This window comes from Camelus ferus, chromosome 7, assembly GCF_009834535.1.
Source record: "Camelus ferus isolate YT-003-E chromosome 7, BCGSAC_Cfer_1.0, whole genome shotgun sequence".
NCBI classification, from domain to species: domain Eukaryota; kingdom Metazoa; phylum Chordata; class Mammalia; order Artiodactyla; family Camelidae; genus Camelus; species Camelus ferus.
This window is the reverse complement of record NC_045702.1, coordinates 28,820,939-28,846,088: the sequence shown is the minus strand read 5'-3', so window position 1 is coordinate 28,846,088 and position 25,150 is coordinate 28,820,939. Positions and strand designations below refer to the sequence as shown.

General features: G+C 40.5%; 1 protein-coding gene across 8 annotated transcripts in view; it reads right to left on the bottom strand.

The window, feature by feature from the left end:
• Positions 1-25,150, bottom strand: part of CTTNBP2 (cortactin binding protein 2) — a 376,872-nt gene that overhangs the window by 120,435 nt on the left and 231,287 nt on the right. For 3 of the 8 annotated variants that reach the window (XM_032483613.1, XM_032483619.1, XM_032483620.1), the window contains exons 1-2: positions 23,912-24,153; positions 11,425-11,532 (exon numbers count right to left, since the gene is read on the bottom strand). In XM_032483613.1, coding sequence (XP_032339504.1) covers positions 11,425-11,532; positions 23,912-23,992 — 189 coding nt within the window. In that variant the 5' untranslated portion in view covers positions 23,993-24,153. Of the gene's footprint in view, positions 1-11,424; positions 11,533-12,286; positions 12,964-23,911; positions 24,154-25,150 lie in introns of those variants that run through there. The other 5 variants (XM_032483616.1, XM_032483615.1, XM_032483617.1 and 2 more) reach the window with 3 other exon arrangements.

The window sequence follows — 25,150 nt, the reverse complement described above, 5'->3', positions numbered from 1 at the left end:
CTCGATGAGTATTTGCTGGGTGAATGTTGAACAACCAGCACTAAAAGGCCTGTTGGGAGAACTGGAGTTGATGCCTGAATGACTCAAGTATGAATTCACATGGGGCATAAACACAACATCCTTAAAAAAAAAAAAAAAAAAAGGTTTATACCTTGACACTGAAATTGCCTTAGAAATAACTGGTTGCTGTCACAAGTTAGAAAATAATGCTCTATTATGCTGGGAGAATTATTTTTATTCACCATCACTTCTCCATCTATTCAAATCCTTTTAATACTCCTCAACAGCCTATCACCTACATTTAGAGCCATCACCCGGAATTCAGAGTTTTATGGAACCCATACTTTGAAAAATGTCAATTGTAATTGCTTCCTCAGATCACTTCTCTCCCTCGTTCTGTCAATCTACTTTCAAGAGTGGTTAACATAATGTCCCTTAAACACTGTTTTTATCATATCCTTTCCTGCCTCAGAGCCTACAGTGACTCTCAATCGGCAACGGTTTGACATTTAAACTTATTAAGAATTTAACATATTAATTCCCATTAAGGGTTTCAAAAGCTCTTCCATTAATTGTCCCTCCAACCCAAACTCACATTGTATTACCAATCCCCAAACAGGCACAAAATGTGTGAAACCTCCAATATAGCCAAGCAGAGGTGATGGAAAGTTTTTTCTCAATTTCACCACTGAGGTCTCATTATTTTGTCAAGACACTACAGAAGAAGCCCAATGCACTTTTCTGAGTGTCTATGAGAGATCTATCACCAATCACTCATGGAAAGAGACCCATCAGTAAAAAGTCATTGTCAACTCTAATTTTGGAGGATTTTTAGAGGTCTGCTTGAAATAATCTAATCTAAAACTACTATCAGGTTCTGTCGACTTAGCCTTTGTGAAAGGAAACCTAAACTTTCTAACAAGGCCAACGATATCTGCATTTTAATATATTAATTATTAAGAATATTACACTCTTCATTGGTGGTAAATCTATCATTACCCTGGCTGCATAATCCACCTTCGCCTATTTCCTGCAACTTCTACTGACTGGTGGGAAAACAAAAATCAAAGGATTATATAAACTCAAGGAAATCAGTACAATAGCCTTTCATGGAAATCAAACTAAATTCCTGCCTGCCATTTTCTTCAGATGCAAAAGAAAAAAAAAAAAAGTTCATCAAATACAAAAAAAAAAAAAAAAAAATTAAAAAATTAAATGTAACTACAAGAGACAGATTTAACAGTGACTAAAAGATGGGAAGATGATCAGGATAGAAACAGCAGTTCCTCAGCTATTGCATCCTTGTCCGTTTCAGAAATCTCCATCTTTTCCTTAAATTTGGGTCATGCAGCACTCATACATGCTCCAGCATGTTCTCATCCAGAAGATGAGCATATTCTAATTACAGAACTTTTCTGTACTGGGTGTGATAATTAGTGAGAAGAAGAAAACATTTTAAAAATCAACGATGCTCTTCTACATTATCCTAATTGCCATTCAATAAGATCTTAGAAGTCTTGCAGGATTTACTTCTGTTTATAATTACCTGCAGTCAGTTGGGAGGGAACAGCAAATGATTAAACAGAAGACTTAACAACAAACAGTTTCTGTGTAGCTTCAGTTTCTGTGCAGCTTCTGACATTTACAACTGATTACAGGTGTGTTGGAAATGTTCTGGGAATTCACAGCACTTAAAGTAAAATAAAGATTCCATGAATGACAACCTCCAGCTCTAGGAAAATGATCAGTGTCATTAATGTTATCTTTGAAGCAGAGGCATGCTGAGAGTCAAGGATAGGAGTCAGACAGAAAATAGCTTATTTATTTTTGGAGGCTGTTTTCTCCATTCCTAAAGTGGGCAACTATAACTAATCAAGGGATTTCATCAAGATGACAATGCATGTGAAGTGCCCATCACATAATGAAAACTCAGTAACGTTAAGTCCCATTCCATCTCTATGTCCTGCTCTAAATTCAGCCTGCGGCAAACAGCAGCAAGCCTCAGGATTCCCGTGAAGCATAAGACAAATGGAATTGACCCTTTTCTTGGTTTCTATTCGCCTACTGCCTAACCTATAATCATGGGTGAAGGAAGGAGGTTGCAGAGAAGAAACTGTTTTAGTTTGAAAGGATTGAACCACCTCCTTCCTCTTCACTTTTAGATGGCTGTGAACAGAGGTTGCTGTAAACAGTTATTCCTGCACAGTTTAAAACAATGCCACTGAAAATCAAACATTTAACATAGAAAAAGAGTATGCTGCCTAAATACAGAGACGTGGGGAGCAGACTGACAAGCTGTAGGGTAAGTGTAATAATTCATAGGGCTAACTGCTATTATGTTGTTCCTATACACTTAAAAAGTCACTTTTAAAAATAATTAACAATGCATATTATCTTATTCCCAATACACTTTGGAAGTTTCCAAAATTCTTTAGCCCTCCTTTGGTGGTGGTGGGTGGAGGTAGTGATTTTACTTTAGAAAACATTGTCCCGACACCACCAGACAAGTCACTTCTCTCCACTCAGGACCCCTACAGCCACCACAGGAGCCCTGAGCAACGATGGTGACCCCAGCTCTTTTCAGCCTGTGGTCTGATTGTCCAAAATATCCATGTGGCCTCATGTTACTGCTTATTTTCCATCTTGCCTTAGGCTTGCTGCGAGGATAAATTAATAGTGTAGATTAGCCTTAGTTTCCATCTGGCACCTTCTAACTTAAGGGGTGGAGTTCTACCCTAAGAAATAAGAAGCAACACCCATGTTATGATACAGGAAGCAGGTGACCAAGATCTATCTATAACTTTCAAAGTGTGAGGAGGGGGAGAGAGTGCAGGGGAAATTTTTCTACCAAGATAGACTGAGATTCAAGCGCACATCTTTTTTCAAGCACCTACTAGGGGCCAGATCCTTTGCTAGGTGCTGGAGCATATTATCTTGTTTAATCCTTGCAATTCAAACAAATGTATGACTGTGCATTAAGGCCAGAGAGGTGTGATGTTAAAGCACTACCCAACCCCATTTACCTAGGAATTTAAAGTCTTTCTTCGAGGCCGAAGAGCTGCAATGCCCAGACACCAGCACCTGGATGGCCCCTTCTCAACCTACCCTGTACATAAGGACTGCTGCTCTGGCTTGCATATACAAAACCACATCTGATGTACTTTATTGCTAAGAGCTTTTAAGGGTTTACTCTCTGCAGGATTTTGACCATTAAAGCCTAATGCCCAGCGGAGCTGCAACTCCACCCTGATACAGGTAAGGTGCCTAGTCAGTGCCTGACACTGAGAGCAGATTCTGTCCACAGTCCATTTGCCAAAGAACAATGTCATGAGAAGGTTCGGGGCTGTGGGAGAGCTTGTCAGCTGTAGCATTTGACTTCTGGAGAGGGTAACTATGGGAGCATAAGCCCTGCAATGGGCCACTTAAAATAGGCCAACACAGATATACTGGAGCAGAGCAAATCTGGATCACACTGAAATGTCTTTTGCATTCTTGCTGGGTCACTCTTAGCACTATGTGAAGCCATCTTCTGCTACTTTACCCAAGCCTCTGTGAAAAAATTAAAAAGGAATTTGATTTTTCATCACATGCCTTTAGAGATTTATAGTAATCTTAAGTTATGAAAGAAGGGGGCTTTTAGCAATAAAATCCATTTAAAAACCTAAACTGAACTAACTGAACTAACTGAACTGGATTCGAAAAAATAAAACCAAAAATAGAATTTTGCCTTTCCAGAAAAATTCAAATGGAGAATTTACCTTACCAATCTTATTTTAAGTGCACAACACCTTAACTAAAATCATTACCAGCTCATCTTAGCAGTTTGAAAAGCACTGTTCACTGCTAAGTGACAAAAGCGATGAGAATGCACGTTTTCTGTGCCCTCTTAAAGGGCAATAATCACAAGCATCTGAGACATTCCCATGTCTCAGAAAACCACTCCATGACATTCTGCCTTTATGGTTCTCCTACAAACTCTGACTGCCCAGAAGCTAGGGGTGATCTTTGTCATTTTTTACCCCTTGAAAATGGTAATAAATTTTTAAAATATTTACATTAAATACTTACATTTAATAAACTTCAAATGCAAAAAAAATAGAATACACTGTAATCAGGTTATTAATGTCATCTTTTTAGAAAATGCAAACCTGATCACTGGCATTCTCAAGCTTAAACACGTCAACGGCTGACCACTTGATGTAGGATGAAATCCAGCCTTTCCCCGGGCCCTCCCTGTCCAGATGGTCTGGCTCCTGCCTTGCTCTGTTTCTGATCTTGGGCCACTCTTTCTTGCTCTCCGATTTCTTGTACTTCCTGTCAATTATAAAGCTCCTTCCTCTCCAAGGGCCTCTGCCTGTGCTGCTCCCTTTGCCTGGACACTCTTCTTTCAACTGCGTTCACGATAGCCCACCTTCAGGTCTCAGGGATGATCACTTCCTCAGAGAAGCCTTTTCCGACCCAATATAATCTATCTTAATCTATCTCATAGTATTCTTTCCTTTTCTTTCAGAATCATAATTTTTTACTTAGATATTTTGTTTATTGGTTTAGTATCAATTCCTCCCACTTGACTCAAAGATCCACGAGCAAGAACTCATATCCCTTGTTCCCCACCCTTGAAGCCCAGAACATGCCTGAAGACAATGAGCATCTGCTGAACGGATGCATGGGTCTGCTCACCTTCCCACACACCGTCCAAGTACATCTGAAATACAGGATATAGCCACGCCTTTCTGCCTTTCTTATTTCACCCGTTCAGCAACTATTTACATTTTGACTCCAAAGGTTGGAAGGTAGAAATTGAAACCCCTTAATTTTTCTTCCCAAAATAACTATAACCAGAGAGAAGGCAGGTAGAGTTGTGAGTACTGCTTTAGACCATTGTGTCTTATAATCAAGACACAGAATTAATCATATACATGGCAAAGGAAATTCCCACAAGAACCCATGACTTATTGCTTAACCACCAAGTGTTAAGATGAGATAGCTGAAATGTTAACAGAATGCCTCAGAGGAACACCCTCTATTTTCAAATCACAAGGAACTAATTCTAGAAAGGAACTGCTAATTGAATGGACAGCCCCACAGATGATAATCTTCAAAGTGTACAAAAATATATTCTTGGTTTGTGTACCATCTGTAACCCTGAATCTATCCTGTGCCCAGTGTGGATCTAATGGTACATCACTGAGTTGGGAAAGCTTCTTCTTTCCCAGATTTCCAGCTTTCTCAGAGATATCCTGATGATTTACTATTAATGATCTGCAAGAAAATGCTGCTCAAATGACTTCAGTTGCTTATTAAATGGTAGTAATAAACACTTTGCTTTCATGGCATCATTACCTTTCTTTCTTAATACATTTTTAAAAAAGCATTATATTGCCTAATTTATCTTCTATTTTCTTCCTTCATTAATAGTAAGTGTTCATCAGGGAAAATAAAGTTTCTCAGAAGTAAAGAATCAAAATTGCTATTTCCTGTTTGTCCTACTAAACAAAATAGAGTGCTATTTAAAAATCATCAGCTATTGCATATTACGAAAACTGATTTGCTTGCAGAACAAACAGTGTCTGGTCAAATCTCCTCCTCCTTTCTCTAGAAATGGAACAAAGGCGTTATCTCAGCAGACAGGGAAGGAAACAATTTACGTTTTCATGAATTCAGCTCTGCTCAGCAAATTCATTCATTCATTCTTTAAAGTAAATAGCACGAAAAAGAGTATGTTTTGGTCAATCAACTGCCTGCCATCGTAAGAGCATTTTGAAACACAAAAGGCTGCATGTTTTCTTTAGCTGAAACCAGAATGTTATTCCTCTAGTGTTATTAGCAGACCTGTCACATAAAGAGAACTCTCACAACACTCTGTAGTGTACTAGCAGCAGCTTTAAAAAAATCAGTGGAAACATTAACCTACCTAATGCTTTTATTTTATTTAAAGAGACTGACTTCGTTCTATGTAAAGATTCTAGCACTGGGCCATACAACCATAAAGGTTTTTTAATCTGAAAAATAAAACATGTAAGCTCTAAGAAACTATAATGCAATTTTCTAATATGGCATTGTTTTGAAAGAGTCATGAAATTTGCTAAAAATGGCCATTTTCAGATTAATTTTTAGCTTTGAGAAAAAAACTATCACAGGAAAAAAAATCACTGTATCGTAACAAAAATATCTGAATCATTAGTGTTCTTACATTTGTTTCAGCAAATGAATATAGCTTTAAAAGTGGCATTAACCAGTATTGCTTTATAGCAGTGTTTTCCAAGTGGGCATGATTGTAAACCCATGAAGAGACCTTTCTGGCCGTCACATGTGGAAGTGCTTCTGGCATCCAGTGGGCAGACCGCCCAGGGAGGTTGCTAAGCTTCCCATAAAGCAGAAAACAGCCCCCTCCCCACAACAGCAACAACAAATATCTGGTTCCCAAATGTCATTCGTACTGAAGTTGAGAAAACCTGCTTTAAAGCAAAACCTGTTTAAAAAAAAAAATTTTTTTTTTTTAAATTGAGTTTTGAACCCAATGGAAGGTCAGGTTTTCAAAAAGAAAGGTATTCGGGGCAAAACACATAAAGCCACAGTTTGAGACAAATAAAGCTTAGGTGCAAATTACACTTCTCAGAACAATTAATTTTAAATATATGAAGTCAAGACATAAGAATTTTCTAAGTGGGCACAATTTTGACATTATAATAAAGCTCCACTTACATTCAGTTCAAACTTTCATTTTTGGGCCTGGTATAAAGTAGACACTCCACAAGTATTTACTGAGGGAAGGTGAAAGAGAAGGATCTATCTTCTTGTACCACACCCCAGCACTGTATACAGTGACATTTAATAATGGACTGCATTACGTTAGATGTCTTGCAGCGTCCTCCTTTGCTTCATAGCACTGGGCATCAAGCCCGCCGGCCAGCTCCACTTCCCAGTTTCCTACACAGCCAGGCACATCTACAAAAGTTCTCACCAATGCACTTGTGTGCACTGATTGGAAGAAGTTTCTTATTCATTTCCTACCTTGTCCCTACCCCCCACCATAAGTTGGGGTAGGGAGGTAGCATTGACCCAGTTTCAACCATGCAGCTAAGGCTAATTCCCTGAGGAGAGCAGTAAGCTAGAAATTCCCTGGGTGGCTGGCTGACCACTTGGCACAGAGCTGCCTCTCCAGCAGAGATCACTTGCCTCCAGAATGGTATACGAGAAATGAGCTACTTAATCTATTAAACTTTGGGTCTCTTTGTTGCAGCCACTTACACAAGTCAATTCTGTAATTTGATATCTCCTATGATATAAGGGCCATAAATGCACTCTATCCGAAGAAATGTTAAACTGGCTAATTTTTTTAAAGTTTAAGTGCAAATAATACTTGAAAATCATGATTATATGGTCGCTCCATAGTGATGATAGGTTAGGAGGAAGAACTGCCACGCCTGTTAACAATGTTCATTCTCATTTATCCAAACTAAATGGAAAAAGAAAGTAAATCTGGAGCTGACTACCCAAGGAGTTCATTGCTCCAGCGACTTAAAATTTACATAAGCGCATGCCAATGATAGCAGGCTGGACCTTATAAAAATGGAGGCTAAAGCAATTTTAACTCTTAAAATTTCCTAACTGCAGCATTTTCGTCTTCCTGCCCTTGACTCCCTTTGACTAAGATGCTGATAAAAATACCAACAACAAGAGGGGAAAGGAAGTGAGGGCCAGAGGATTCCACAAACTAAACACTGAGCATTGAGTAAATGACTTCTGGATTAAACTGTTTATTCAAACCTTGAATACTCAATTAAATTTGATTCAAAAGGCTCTGTATCCATCTTGGTTTTCAGAAAATGTAGCTGCTTCTCCTTGGGCATATTCTGCATTAAACTCCAAAGTATTTCCCTCTAGATTTCATTTGATACAGAATATATTTATCCAAAGATTTATTCCTACTTTATGTGAATGAGAAGGAAGTCACTGAGAAACAAACTGTTTGTTATGCTTATGAAATTAAAACGTTTCAGTTAAGCTGCTTGATCTAATTCAGATTTTCCATCAATATTGCTCTTTTTAAAGATAAAATCCCTCCCATAAAAATTAATGTCTTGACTATTACATCAATTAGAAAGCCATGGACTTACTGGGAAATATTTTTACCTTAAACATATGAAAATGGTAAAAGTACCAAAATTTGTAATTTCATAACACCTTTTCCCTAAATCATATTTATGGACTGTCCTGACAAGTCTATGGCCATTAATTCAATGATCTCAGCAGATTTTTATGACTTTAAAATCAAAAGCATCAGGATAATGTGATTTAAAAAGTAAAATAGCTTGGTCTGAAATACACTTTTTACATTTCTAAAATTCTACGGAATCTGAATGCCTCAGAACAAAATCACCTCTTAATTTTAATAACGTTTAGGGTAAAAAATCACAATGTACATATAGTAAAATTATTTACTATATTCACAGAAATATTACTTTTGACTTTTTTTAAACAAGATGTATTTCTTCCAATTGAACAGCAGCTTACTGACTAGTGATTCAGTAGATATTGGCTTTTAATTTAGAAGTAAGTTTATCTCACAATATGAAGTAAAAATAGAAGTTTTGTATTCTCTTTCCTTTCCAATTTCTTTTTGAGGCATTGGCCAGTCACTAAATTATATTCTACTGTTAAAGGAAAAGGTAACTAAAGGACACATGTGGACCCAAGTAAATATTTCACTAGTTTCATGAGTTTCAGTGAATGTCCCCAAGGAAACAGTCAATCAGTAAAGCACCACTATGAGTCTATGACAGCTACAACAGGTTTATGAAAATGACATTATTATCTACTGCTAGAAGCCCAATCATCTAAACAAATCAGTGACAATTCCTAATTTTAAAAAAAATGACAAAAAGTTGAGAATCTCCAAATACACCGAGCTCATGCATGCTGCATTGTCAACCTGAGATAAGGACCAGTCTCGCAGGGCTTCCTTTCTGTTTCTTTGATTTGAATCTATAAATAAAAGACGGGTATCACAGTGGTCCTCCACAGGAGCTGTATCCTAGGAGGCATTCTGGAAACAGGTGAGGACAATTTTAGTTTTCACAGTCATTGGCAATTAGGGGGCAGGGCTAGGGGTACGCCATACACCCAGGAACTGTCCCAAGCACCCCACAACTTTCAACCGTCCCTCTGTTCATTCCGTTCACTAGAACCTTCAGGGTGACTATCTCAGCCTAAAGAGTAACTTCTTTTCACACATAAACAAGCTGCTTTAATTCAGTTTTAACCAACACTAAGTTTTTCAGGGATTCAGCTCCTATGTCCATGTGTGCTTTTGTTTGGAGCTATACCGAGTGTCCTTTGCCATTTCAGAAAAATCACCTCACCCGTGGCATATCTGCTCCCTGTATCCAGTCAATGACACGGCATACCTGCATCGGGATTCTTTTCCCACGACTGCACTCACAGCAATGTTATGAATAGGTGGAGACAGCCACCTACTTCATCGTGTCTTCCACTGGAGTCATGCCTGAGCATTTATGTACTGGAAACACATGCTATTTGGTTAGACATTACTCTCCTGTTACTTTGTACCACAATTAGGGCAATGTACTGGTTATTTTTAACATTACCTACTTATACACGCAATTTTTCATAAATTTCACTGCAGCACAGTAAAAGAGAATGCAAACTATTTTAAGAAAATGAAAAACTAGATCTGATAGGGATTCAAACCCTGACCTAGAATATCACATAAGGCTTCTCGCAACTCCAACATTCTTTGATTCTATGAAAAACTTTCAGTTTGGCAAGCCCTGATCATTAGCAAGCCTTTACCTCTAACTCTTAGATTTGAAAGTACTGCAATTAAGTTAAAGAGAGAAATGCATGTGGTTGCCATGGTGATACATAAAAACACAGACTCTGCTAACCACTCCAACATCTGTGTGAGCAGACGGCAGTGCCACAGTGCTGATGCCTTTCACAGGTTAACAGCGAGGGACAGAGAAGTACCTAAGGGACAACTGAAGTCCCCGCATCTACTCCATCTCAAGAGGCTACACGTGCGGTCTCACAGGTGACTGTTCCTTGTTCTCTCCCTGGGCTGAAGGTCACACATTTTAGTGCTTCACTGCCTGAGCATTTCTCCACAAAGTTCATTCAAGAAAACTCACACTGGCAAGCAACACAAACGTTCCAAATGTGCAACAGGATGAAGACCTCTCACTACCCAACTGTGCACAAGTCTCCTTAGCAAACTGTATCATTCAAAAAGCAACACCCTCAACTCATCAGTAGAGGCTTGTGGTTGGTATAACCACACTCCGCTTTTTCGCAAGCCATTGTTCTCTGTCATCAGGTTGAAGAATCATCATTATCAGCACTATACCCATTTCTAGGTTGTGAAAATGTACTGAAGTCGTTATTTCAGGAATGATTGCCCCTTCTCCCACAAAACTGGATTCTCAGCACATCTACCTCTCCAGTGTGTCTGACCATCCACTGTTAGTATTGCTTTCCCCACCATATTAGTGCTCGTGAAGGGGACAACAGTTTGTTTTGGGTTTTTTTTTTTTTTTGACATTCTACAGTTTCACATGTTAAAATAAGCCAAAAGTTTGAGGAATACTCACTGGTGAAAGATAAATTCATACTTTCTATGTAATAAGTATGTCCCTTTTGGCCAAATGACCACCAGTTGGAAAACACCTCACTCTATACGAAGTATTAAATATAAAAAAGAAAAAAAAATCCTCAAGTTTGGCTCACATACCAAACCAAGTACAATCTTGAGAATAACCAATCAGAAAATTCTACATTGAGAAAGTTTATTATTTTTAAGAAAACAAAGTTTTCTTTATGGAAGTATTTAGAAAATAGATAACCCTTTGCAAATTATGAAAACTTAAAAATCACTGTAAAATTTGAAGAAAAGTAATAAAACTATTCAAAGATACACATATATAAAGATTTTCTAACTCAAGAGTTTCTGAAAATAAGAAATCATTTTTAATTCATTTATCAAGGAAAAACTTCTATTACCAGCGATTTCTTCTACAAATGATTCTCAATTTTTCCACACTGGCCTCAACATATATGAAGTATAACAAAGTACCCATTTTCTGAAAACTTATGTCTTTCACTAAATAAATAGGTAAAACGTAAAAAGAGATTTCAGAACCAATACAGCTTAATTCTTAAGTTTCTCAAACAAAACAGCTTAGAATCATTTCCCTTCCTTTCAGTGACCATTGGACTTCAGGGTTTGTTTGAGTTTATCAAGGTTATAGGCTGGTGTTTGGAGGGAGGGGCCTATTTTATTTAACCTGATGCAATGTTTCAAAACTGTATGATTTAAAAATCAACAAAAAAGCAGCTTTGCCATTGGCCATGTGAGAACAAGAAACGACACAGAAACGGGGTGTGGCCCGGGAAGGCTCTTACCCGCAGCGCCTCGATGACCAGGTCTCTGGCCTCCAGCTCCCCCTCCATCACGCTGAGGAGCATGCGCAGCTCTGGTTTACTGAGGGTGTCCACGTCAAACTCTTTTTTCTGTAACACAAATTTTAAAGAATGAGAAACCTTCCTAAGGGAAAGCAATGGATCATGTTCATCCCAGCGGCTCAGCAAACCCAAGGGGCTCTGGGGCACTGGTCAGCAGCAAACACTCTCTGCCCTGACCTTCTGGGAGGAGAGGGAAAGACCACAGTGCGGGTATCCCAAGTCTCTCCACGGAGGAGCTCTCTTCCCGGCCTGCCTGCCCACCTGGCTCCAGGATCTCTTCAGATCTTACAGCACAAATTTAAAGTCCCTGGAGTTTGTATCAAAACGGGCCCAGTGTGTGCTGGGGAGAAGTTGCGAGGGTAGCAGAGAAAGCATGAACGTATTCCTAGAAGGGCCCCAACATAAAGGCTCCTGGGAGGTTATTACGAATTCCAGGACATCCAGTAATAACAGGTCATGTTTACAGAACACTGCGCAGCAGAGGCCACCAGCGAGCAGCCGGCAGCCAAATCTGGCCCACAGATGTGTGTTCCTTGGGCCACAAAGTGTTTCATTTTTTCATTCAGCCATACTAAAAGAAACTAAAAGCTGTCACCAAAAAAATCCAGATCCAGATTGCTGGCTTCTCCTCAAAATTCAGATGACTGAGTAACCCCAGATTCTCATTCCCACAGGGTAATAATTCACAGAGTCAAGTAGCAGCGGCCCCTTTAGAAAGAGCATGCTCTTTGCAACCCCAAACCACACACACACACACACAGCAAAAGCAATGTCCTTTTAAGAGGCCTGGCCTGACACTCACATATAGTCATTTGGGCCTGGGGTCCGGTGAGTCTGGAACTCCTGCTATGTGGTTATCAAATACTTCCTCATCAATGCCTCCGTGGCCTCTTGTCATCCCATTACGCAGGCTTGAGAGGGAGCTGAGGCTGGTATGAGTGAGCCTTCCAGAGACCAGTTCTATGACGAGGCCTCAACCCCATGGCACTGGGGGGCATAATCCTCACCCACTGCTCTTCCAGCCCCACCATCTTCTCCACATTCCCTCCCTAGTGACTGCATCCAACCCCACAGCTTTAAATCTCACTGATTCACCACTGGTTCCCAATTTTTTGTCTCCAACTCTGCCCTCTTTCCTCACAACTTTAACAAGTAGGTCTTCTGACAGCCACCTGTATGGCTGAAGAGGAGACAGGGTCTGCGAGCAGGCTCACAGCCGGGCCAGGGTGAGCCCACCGCCCGGGCTCCCTCCACAACACACACTCCACTGCTCCCTTCTGTGGAGAGACTTGTTTGACAAACACATGTTCATCCCCAAATGTCTCAGAACACCCAACCTCAGAAGCCAGTCTTCAGAACATTCGCCTAGCACACATGATTTCCAAAGAATTCTCAAGGAATCAAATCTACCTATAAGATAGCATCACCTTTATTTTTCAGATTAGAAAACCATAATTCAAGAGTCAGATCATATACCCAGATCACACAACCAGGAAACGACCAAAATGCAACCAAGCGCTGTGACTTGTCTGCACGCTATATCAGCTCGGTGCCAACATTCGAGAGGTGAAAACAGTGCTATTCTATCAATGAGCCAAGAAGAACTAATTTAGCACCTATGTATCTGATGACATACTACCAGTGTGATGACATGGATGTAAACATAGCAAAGCCTATAAAGGATTCTAGGGACTTTCAAACAGGTATGACCAGACCTGGTCACTCCTCAGTTTCAAAACAACCTTCTGGAAGGAGATAATGGTATAGAGAAGAAAGAGACCAGAGCTAGCTGGTTCTCCAAAGAATTATTTTTTTAATCTTCCTCTTAAAATGGTTTCTTCTTGCACATACAGTAAACAAAGCAGTTATTTGGAAAGGCAGGGGCTCAGGATGCAAAAAGAGAAAGGAAAAAGCCTAGAGCAAACCTACAGGATGGGTAGTTCTGGGATGCCCCTGCTTACAACGTTAACTTGGAGACGTTCCCTGTAAACAGCAGAATCCAGTATACTAGAGCTCAAATTCTGCTCCCCTTACACAGCGGTGTTACATAAACCTTCAAAGCCAGTTGCTCTGAAATTCAGGCTTAAGAATCATCTGGAGACCTTGTTAACACAGACTGGGCTCCACCCCGGAAGTCTGATTCAGAAGGTCCACGGCGGGGCTGTGAATCTGCCTTTCTATGTGTTCCTGCTGCTGCTGCTGCTGCTTCTGGTCCAAGAACTACACTTGGAGAAGCATTTCTATAACTTATGTGAGTCACTGTTTTCTCATCTATAGAACAGAAATCCCAGCATCTATCCCACAAAGTTCTTGTGAGGATCAAACAAGTATCAATGAAGTAAGTGCTAAATAAAGGTGGGTGATTGTTATTATTAAAGCATGAGAGCACCCAGATGTTTTTATACAGGAGTGGGATATTGGCTACAAGCTTATTTCTTTGAAAAATCTACCAGCCCAAGTTCAATAAACTCAGTTTACTAACTATGACGAAAGACAGACTCTTTTATCCTGGTTTTTCCCACTGAGATGCGAGAGTAAGCTGCAAGTCTTACGCACTTTAGAGGGTAATGTTTTATTAATGCTGCTGCTGGTGGTTCTAAAGATTTTAATTAATTGTATATTTTATTGTCCTTGTTTCCCCGAAGCTTCATAAGCAAAGCTCTCCGTTTTAAAAACTAATAAATTATGAAAGACATTGCCAAGATTCTGATTCACATTAGAGTTGGGAGAGCTTGCCCTGCTTCCATCACCATCACCAGCACAACATGTGACCTGCAACCAACACATCAATAAAAAGGAAAATTCATTCAAGTGAAAAACACTGCTACCAGGGTTCTTGCTAAATCATAAATTATGTTACACAGAATGTTAAAAAAGAAAATCTGTCTCCATCTATTGTCATCCCACTTAACACACCAAATGTATTAAGTGATGTATTATTTTAGATACACAGTGTATCTGTCTGCCTGCCTTTCTCTCCCCTACCTCTCAACCACTGCTTCCTCACTAAAGACACTTCTAATTCCCAGCCTTTAATAATAAAAATATTCTAAGAATATTTTCAAATGGTCATTCTCCATTACTTGATGTTTCCATCCCCTAGTCTAGCAGAATAGGGTAAAAAAAAAAAAGTATATGAAATCATGTCAGAGATCTTAAGACTCTGGGAATTTTACAAATAAATTCCAAGCATTTTGGTATTTTTATAAAAATAAAGAAGCCCTTAGAAGCAGAAGTCCCACTAAAAAACTGTATTATTTTCATACTAAGTGTCATTTATCTGACTTGACACAATTATGGTACAAAAGTATTTAGATACAGAAAAAGCAATTATTAAACCTTCTTGCTTTAAGAGCAAAATAACTGTTCTAAATTGTATAATTTTTCTGATGTATGAGTGACATAAAAATGCTGTACATTTTTAAAGTACACAATTTGATGAGTTTGAAGATTAAGTATACACCCATGAAAACTTCAGCATAATCTATGCCAGAAACAAATCCACCACCAGCTATAGCTTCCTCCCATCCTCTTATTTTGTGATAGAGCTGATAATATTTTAAAACATTAACTTGATAACCTCATTTTCAAAAGAAGATATAAGACAGATCTAAATGCCATATTCACATAAAAAATTAGGATCTCCATAAAGGCACCCAAGGAAACATGATACTCATGCACTCCCCCACCAAAAAAAAAAAAAAAACAAAAAACAAAACAAAACCCAGAATCGACATGTTCAAAGACTAACCTTTATTACTACTGCAATAGCTTTTCCTAATTAACAACGAAAAACCAGACCTCACTTTTTAGCGACGATAAGGCATTTAAAAAGGAAAGAAAGAAAAACTGGTAGATTTCAGCTCTACAAGCCACTCCTCTGCCTGTCGTGTTTGGTGTTTGCCAGGAAAAGTACTCTAGGAAAAGCACTCCTTAACACCTAGTTGTAAAAATCTGGTACAGGCGACTTAAACTAATCCAGAGTCTGGTCATCAAACAGAAAGCCTTCTCCGGGACACAAACATACACACGAAAGAGAAGACACTACCTCAGACTCTTATTATTCAACACAGGAGTTTGCAAAAGCTCTGAATTATTTAGGTGTAGGTGTGGGGAGGGCGTTCTTCCAGATATTCTCATGCAGGCTAGAGAGGGAGGCTGGGAGAGAGAGGAGGACAACAAAATAGAACCTGGCTGAACTGTCACCTGAAATTGCCAGAACTGAACATAGGCCAGTACGAAGTTTCCTCCACTACCACCCTCCCCCAAGTCTTCCTGAGGAAAAAAAAAAAAAAAAAAAAAAAAACAAAACCCAACAAACTACAATATTTGGTTTCTGTAGGGAATTCAACAGTCACAGCCAAAAAAGGTCAGAAGACCCTTACCTATACCCTTTAGGAATTAATGGGGTCGGCACATTGCTGGGTACCGAAAAAGCCTCTAAGACCTATTATGAGCCACAGCGCCCTCAGATCTTTGCCCAAACACATCAGCTAAGGTGATAATCTAGGGACCAGATAGAGCCAAGCGTGTTCTCTCACTCTTTGCAGACACCAAGAGCATCTCCTCCAGTTTCAAATTTAGTGGGTTGTGTCTACCTTTGATAGATGAATTTACAGGGGAGAAAGCTGATGGACTGAAAGGGAAAATAAGTGATTTCACTTCCTTAGATCTCAGGTTTCTCAGCAGTAAGATGAGAATGTTGTACTAAGTCATCTCTAAATTCTCTTCCAGCCCCAAGTGTCCTGATTTCACATACCATCAGGGTAACCGGATTACTGGACTCAGGAAATTTAGGTCATTCCCTAAAGCCTCTGAGAAACATTTGAGGAAAATTGATTTTGCCTCTGCTCAGAAGGCACAGAAATGTATTTTCGCCCCAGTTTAATAGTGGGTACCAATAATTAATAATGCACTTAGAACTTTCTGGGTAAACAGGATTTATGCTTTGGGAATGAATCAAAAAAGGCTATACTCAAAATGGATCAAAGACTTCAACATAAGACAAGATACAATAAACCTCCTTGAAGAAAATACAGGCAAAACATTATCTGACTTACATCTCAAAAATGTTCTCCTAGAACAGTCTACTCAAGCAATAGAAATAAAAGCAACAATAAACAAATGGGACCTAATGAAACTTACAAGCTTCTGCACAGCAAAGGAAACCAGAAGTAAAACAAAAAGACAACCTACAGAATGGGAGAAAATTTTTGCAAATGAAACCGACAAAGGCTTGATCTCCAGAATATATAAGCAGCTCATATAACTTAATAAGAAACAACCAAACAACCCAATCCAAAAATGGGCAAAAGATCTAAACAAGCAATTCTCCAAGGAAGACATACAAATAAATGATCAATAGGCAAATGAAAAAACGCTCAATATTGCTAATTATCAGAGAAATGCAAATCAAAACTACAATGAGGTATCACCTCACACCAGTCAGAATGGCCATCATTCAAAAGTCCACAAATGACAAATGCTGGAGAGGTTGTGGAGAAAAGGGAACCCTCCTACACTGCTGGTGGGAATGCAGTTTGGTGCAGCCGCTGTGGAAAACAGTATGGAGATTCCTCAAAAGACTAGGAATAGACTTACCATATGACCCAGGAATCCCACTCCTGGGCATATATCCATAAGGAACCCTACTTCAGGATGACACCTGCACCCCAATGTTCATAGCAGCACTATTTACAATAGCCAAGACATGGAGACAGCCTAAATGTCCATCAACGGATGACTGGATAAAGAAGATGTGGTATATTTATACAATGGAATACTACTCAGCCATAAAAACCGACAACATAACGCCATTTGCAGCAACATGGATGCTCCTGGAGAATGTCATTCTAAGTGAAGTAAGCCAGAAAGAGAAAGAAAAATACCATATGAGATCACTTGTATGTGGAATCTAAAAAAAAAAAAAACCACAAAAACAAACAAAGCATAAATACAAAACAGAAACAGACTCATAGACATAGAATACAAACTTGTGGTTGCCAATGGGGTGGAGGGGGGGAAGGGATAAACGGGATTTCAAAATTGCAGAATAGATAAGCAAGAGTATACTGTATAGAACAGGGAAATATACACAAGATCTCATGGTAGCTCAGAGAAAAAATGTGACAATGAATATATATATGTCCATGTATAACTGAAAAATTGTGCTCTACACTGGAATTTGATATATTGTAAAATGATTATAAATCAATAAAAAATGTTCAAAAAAGGCTATAAATAAAAGAAAGCAATGAAACTCATCTTGAGATTTCAAAAATAAAAATAAAAATTTGAAGACTACCATTAACATGAAAAAACTAAATCTAACTTTCCAGGTACACAGAACAGTATTAAGAAAATGTGAATTTAGCCAATTATAAGGATTTTCATGATGAAAAGTGCGTGTTTTCATGCTCTAAAACTATTTCAAATCTCTGCAGTTATGTCTTGCTTTGAGATTACTCCTCCTAACGTCTCTCTAAGGGGAGGGAAGAGGGTTTCTGACTGGGTTTGCATGCTCTGATTTCGTTCTTCCTAATCCTTCTTTCTCCTCTAATTCCCCTGGACCCCATTTTCTTTAGAACATAGCTCAAATCCCACTTCCCTATGTCTTGCCAGACTCAGAAATCCCTTGTTCTCTCAATTCTGTCTTAGAGACTGTTCTGTTCATTTATTTGCAATTAATTATGCCCTGCCTTGTGTATTTCCTCATTCTATTAACTTATTTATCCATATTAACTATTTTCTCATCTCTGCTACATATGTCAGGACAGAAAGAGTATTACACATTTTACATGGTTTTACCTAACATATATGCCTCCCATTTGCAGTATAAAAATGCCTATTTCATTCAGTATAAAATCAAGAAGTATGTAAATGATGTGTAAGCAGATATCCCAGTGTAAGATACAATGTCACAGCCCACTGTAGGGGCAACGAAGTAACTGATCGATCATTTCCACTCATTTTTCAAGAAACCATTTCTAGTAACCTCAAGTAGGGCGACTAAGGAAAAATACTGAGAACTTGGGGTCAACACCCCATGGTCGTGCACCTCAGAGCACCCACACTGCCTGAGGCCTTTCATGGAGGATGAGCAGCTCAGTGTATTAGAAGGAAGTAAATAGAATGTCAGGAAGGCAACCTGGTCCTGGATGTAATTAATTTTAGGTATGAGAAAACTGGAATGAAAACCACAAAAGTGGCTGAGTCAGGGGCGGCAGCCTCTGCTAATTCAGCACAGCTACTTCCCTTTTCCTCTTTCAGATCTCCTCTCAATCTCCATTTTCACCTTGGGGAGGGAAAAAGGACCACATCTCAGATAAAACAAATGTCTATTCCCATCCTAACTCAGCCTGTCCATGTTACAAGAGCCCTACGTGGGACATGGATCAATTTCACATGTGAGCTGACACCCAGATCCACTAATTGTCCTTTAATAACATTGAAGAATAGCCCCTCGATGATCTGCAGGTGGCAAATGTCAGCATGCTGATTTTCAAGTAAAGGGCTGAGACCTGGGCAGCTAAACAATCTTCCTACAGTTACAAAGCCCTTCTGGAGAACTCAGGCCTTTGGAATCATCTTGTCCCCCTTTCAATGATATTTAAAAATATCAAAACCAAATCATCTGCAAACAAGTGTCCGTTTCACGCAGCAATGTTAACTTGGCCACACCATACTTACTATACTAACCTTTTAAATCCATCTTCAACCTACTTGGTCATTTACTAACAATTTATTCCAAGTCAGCAGTAGTTTTTTCTAAAATCAGGATTTCTACATGAATGGCATCACATTGTGCACGGCACTACTAATATGATCTTGTTACTTTTGTACAAGTTATTTTTAACAGATTAAAAAAAAAAAAAACCCTTTGCCATCAATGTCATCTCTCTTATAACTGTTCTCCATTTCTTTACCTAACAGTCAAAGACAAGTTTCCTTTTCCACATTATATAAGTCTTGCAAAGGAGCACCAACAGAGAAGAATATAATCAGGTGCATCCAAATAAAGTCTTCTAAAGCAATACTCAGACATGCTTAGGTGGTAAACTATGTGCGGGCAGAAGGGAGAGACACTGGCTCCATCCTGCCTGGGCACACTCAAAGTTGAATTCTAGTCCAACATTTTTTGACACCTGCAGACTATTTCACACTCTCCTGCCCAATTTTTCCTTTTATTCCCTTTTCCTATTTCCAAACCTCCCTGCATTTCTCTCTTGATCCCCTCTCCTACACCCCAGTGGGTGATTTAGCCTTGACTCTTATTATTGGAAGAATTTAGGATGGGAGGGGTGCAATTTCCATCCCACCACCTCCACATCCCCAGCTTCAATCATTATTTAAAAGGGAAAATCTGAAGGGAAAACCACCATGTTGGAAACTCATTTTTTTAAAAATCTGTAAAGTATCTGAAATGTCATTGAGCAAAGCAGCTTAGAAAGGGAATATATTACATTGAAAACCAAAAAAGCTAAGAATCAGGGTCATCTTTCTGAAACAAGAAAAGATCTATAACATCTATAATGTTAATTACTACAAATCATAGGCCAATAGTTTATCACAACTGGGTATCAAATGAAGTAAAAGTTCCAATTAGCCAATTAACTTAAGGATTATAACACAGCTTCTTGTTGAGCGTTCATTTTCTTCATTTAGTAAATATTGGTGGAACATTCACTATGTGCCTGGAACTGTGCTAAGAAACTTTTCCTTTAACAAACAAAAACTACACTGCTCTTCTTGAAAGAGGAGGCTGCTCCCTCCAGCCAGAACTTTGCTGTCCATACAATCAATGGCAGATAATCTGTAAATGGCTAAGTACGAAGCCTGTGAAACATTTTCTCACCTCATAAAGTTATGTGAAACACAAGAGGATAAAACCAACTGGCAATCTAGCCTAGGCATGGATTCAATCACAGAAGAGGACAAACAAATTGTTCCTGTGAGTAGCATAGTAACAATGATAGCAACAACAATAAAGTCCAAAAATAGGTGCAGACAGAAATATATAACCTATTTAAGATTTTAAAAAAAGGAAACAGGGAAAAGCATCATGTAGAAATCAGTTATATTCTAATCTTGAGAATATTTTAGTCTATTTCCTCAACTTCTAAGCTATTTTGCTAGGGGCACAGAGTTGAGTTGGAAACCTCAATGCTCATCTCTGAAAGCCCCTCACATGTGCCCCAGGCCACCTCTCCAGGATTCCTAGGAAACAGCCACTTTTGCACACAGCTACCAGCAGTCTCCCTGCCCAAGTCCTCCATCCTTCTGTGGAATGTTTCTAGATCTTTCCACTAGGAACCTTGCCCATGACTCTTCTTCCCCCTACTCCTCATGCAAAATTTTTGTGCCTCTCATAACACCATGGTCTTTGATTTGATTTCCTGGTGTATGTGAGTTTCCACCACTGGAGCATGTTACTTTAGGACAGCAAAGATGTTTCTCATGACACCTCCATCTCAGTTTGTGTCTGATAACGTGTGTTAGATCTCAAATATTTCTTACCTAAATAATTCTGTGAAACTTTCAATATTCTATAGCTGCCATGTAACTAATTTTTAAAAAGAAAGCTCGGCAAAATTGGCTAAGAAGTTTCTTTTTATTGCATTTATGTTCAATACTAGTCACCTGGAAACAAATTTAAGATGCCAGCTAGTCATTTGTTTAACATTACCGTTGTCCATTTTAAACAAAGTCACTGTCCAAGTTTTTTCGCGTCACTATCACCATGGCAACAAAATTTATATCTACTTTTTACATATTAGCTGCTCCAGAAAAGCCCAGAATGACAAGAATGTTGGTCAACTTCCCAAACATAGCTCTAAAAAGACCTACATTTTCCTTTCACTCTTAATTCTTTGGTGACAATAAAAAGATTTCTGTTTTCCATACTGCTTTATCTATTAGGAGTTATTTCAGAGTAGAAATAGCAATATAGTCTATAAGAATCATCACATTTGGCTAAGGTGTTGAAAATAACCCAGGTCTCGGGCATGGTTCACAGCAAAGACTATTAATATGATCCTACTTAAACAAAGTAGCTGTTACCTAGCCTTACACTTGGATGCTTTCAGGATTTAAACAGCTAAGAACAAGAATCACAAACTAATTTTAAAACACTCCACTGAAAATCATATTAAGCTGAAAACTGTAAATTAAAACTGTCTCTAAGCAACAATATAAATAGTCAAAACTTTGTGAAAACACTCACTTTCAAAAATAGCCTACCACTTCAGGTCTCCACTGGCTCATTACTACCAAATATACATATAAAAATGCATAATATGTAAACCAACTTGAAATGAGATACATCTCTAAAATTCAAATAAGAATCATCCACTAAAAAAATTAAGTCCTCAGTTGCCATAAACCCAAAACTCATAAACATGTTTTTGAATTTTAATTATTAGATTTGAGGCAGTTACAATGACATATTCTTCAACCTAGCTTTCCTTTAATTAAAAAAATCAGCCTACAGGCCAATTGTCTGATATGGGCGGACCATATTTTATTAAGTGAAAAGTAAAATGCTCAGCTTACTGTGTAAAAAGCCATCATTAAAATTTTACTAAAATGTCAAACATTTTGAAAAAATATTAGATTAAGATTCTTACTGCATCTCCTCAGAATCCTAAGAGTCCACGGAAATAACAAAGGAGTTTCACTTTCAGAGATTTTCCATGGCTATTCGAATCAGCTGGGTGAAATGATCAAACCTCTACCTAGAAGCAGTGAAAATCAGACTCAGCAGAAAGGGAACACTGACCATATTAACACAAAAATCTACCTAGCATCTAAGGCTCTGTTTATAATTCAATCAAATAAAACTACAGACCAGCTACAGGCTGTAACTCAGATGTGTGTTTGGGTAATTGTCAGGTGATTAAAATACTGAGGGTAGTAGAAAGAAACCCATTTCCAGTCAATTAAGCAAACAAATTCAACCTTCCTGGGGAACAAGAAACACATCCCTCTTTTTCTTCTCACCCCCCTCCCCTTACCATCTCTTGGGGATGAATGTACCCAATCATAACAACTTCTCGAGAGGTTTGTTGTCTTAATAGCTAGCTTCCTTACTGTACCTTACACAGGGGATCTGATTTACTGCATTACAAGTAGGCTAGTTTTATTTTAAATCTTAAGATCACATTTTTTACATAAAGAATAAAACATCAATTTTCCTAAAAGTTTCTAATCAAAACTTGCCAATTTCACAAGTGGAAATCAGCAGCCCTCCACCTCCGCGTATCCTTCTCTTCCTGGTTCTCTTTTCCTTCCCAGGCTCAGCTCCTCTCCCGCCCAAGTTGCTTTCCTCCACATCTCTCCTCTCCCTCTTCAGAAAGCCCTACCTTTAAGCAGCGAGGGAGGAAGTTAAAACTGCCCTGACTACTCACACCTGGCCCTGCCTTCAGCTGCTGCTTCACCGACTCTGCTGAGATCATGGGTGGGAAGAACCGAGGGGCGTCTACGCTCGGCTCACTCCATCCCACTCCGAACCTCCAGCAGCAGCAGCCAGATCGCGCCAAGGGTGGGAGGCGCTCCCAGAGCTGCCTTTCTTTGCAGATCCTTGCAGCTCCTGCCAAGCTGCTTCCCAAACCCCAAGAACGTTTCCACCCAGGAAATGTGGGTCCAGTCTTCCTTCAAGGCAGGGGCTGGAAACCACCATTGAGCCTCTGTGCTCGGGGATATTCTGGGGGTGAAAGTAGAGACCAGCGATTGATGGAAGCTCATTTGGCTTCTAGACCCCAGCGAAGGAGAACAATGTGTTGATACCTGCTGCTGAACCTCCACCTAACCCGGGCACCGTTTCGGGAAGAAGGAGGACATCTCCCCCGCCCCAACAGCAACCCCCATCGCCAGGTGATGGGGCAGCAGGCTGCTAGGACCCAAAGCGCCGGTGCTCAGCGGCAGCAGCGCCCACAGCTGGTCTAGGGGCCTCTCCCAAGGGACGTTAGGCACACGCGCACACACACACAAACAAAATGGGCATCCCCACACCTGCTCGGCACTGAATCGCCAACCCACGCTGCTTTCCGGGTCCACTGAGAGATGCCAGGCACCCCTGAGACACGCGCCCACAACCTTCCGCACAGCGAGAGGCGAACAATAGGGGGTCAAGTTCGCCAGAAAATACACCCAGCCCTGGCCAAACCCCACCGCAGCGGAGGGAGTGAGTGCAAGGCACGCAAGGGACCGACGGATCAAGACTGACTCTCGCGGGGCTCGGAAAGGACAGAGGGATTCCCCAGCCCCGGCGGCCGCCTCGCCCCACTCCCCCTGGCCTCCCGGGATGAGGTACCCCGAGGAGGGAGCACCCCAAGGAGAGGACACCCGGAAGAGCCCGGGCTTGCGGAGCGTCCCAGGGACGCCCACCCCCGGGCCCCGCGCCCCGCGCCCACCCTTGGACCTCAGTTACCGCCGCCTCCGCCGGGGCCCCCGCCGCGTCCTCCGGGGCGCGGGAGAAGTCGGGCTCGCAGCTCGCGCCGTCCGTCGCCATCTTCCTGCTCTAGCGGATCCGAATGCGAGCTCGGAGCGGTGGCTCCCGGTTCAGCCCTTTCGGCGCGGGCGGCGCTTAACCCGCGGCGGTCCGGAGACGCGGGCTCTCGCAGCCCGGCCGCCGCCGCCGCCGCAGCCGCCGCCGCTGCGCTCCCTCCGCCCCTCGCCGCCGCCCCCGCCGCCTTAACCCGCTGCGCGCCGGCGCGCCGGCGCGCCGGCGCGCCGCCTCCTGTTCCCCGCCCCGCCGCGCGCCCCGCGCCCGGCTGCCAGCTCTCATCCGGCTCCTCGAGGTACGAGAAATGGGCACGTGCCCAGGCCAGGTGGAGACGCGGCGCACAGATGGAGAAATCAAAGTCTTCGGGCGAGGAGAAGGAAAGAAAGAGTCCAAGAGCTGATGCGCCCAGCATGGCCCCCACCAAGCCGGCGGCGCACAGACGGACCGAATTAAATGTCAGGCCGCCTGAATCCCAATCCTCTGTTACATCAAGGGAAGTCCTTCACTTCAGCCGCCTCGAGCCCACCGCTAGAAATCATATAAGGCATCCTTTTCTTTTTTTCTTTTTCTTTCTTTCTTTTTTCTTTTCTTTTTCTCCTTTTTCTTCTTCTTTTTTTTTTGCATGACTGCCGCCAGTGCATTTTTACTCTCCTGGTGTATGTGCCTGCGTTTGATTCTCCTCCAAAAACCATCAACTTCCAGATCAAAATGTGTACTGCTACCCTTTACTATGTTGACACCCAGCCCCTCGGCCATACCTTTTCTACACAATCTCTTTTTCAATAAAGGTGAAGCAGGGCCCCTTTTTTTGTTCTTTACCCCAAACACGAGTGATTTTGTGAAGGGCTAACCAAGAAATATTAGGTGTTATTATTTGTAAAAGAAAGTGCTCTACTTTTAAGAGAATTTGTAAGAATTACTCCCATGTGATGGGGACACACACACAAACAAAACTAAAACTTTCCTAAAAAATATATGGGAATTATAGGCCTCTGAAGATATTTCATGAGATGAGTGAGTTAGGCCCAAGCTCTTACTTTTCCCGTCCCAAATCTGATTCATTTCCTACCCTTTCCTGCCAATTCCTAGGACGTGAAAATCTATCACCTTATCAAGCCCATATGGTATAGGCCCCCCCAAATCATCAGATCCCAAAAATGTGTT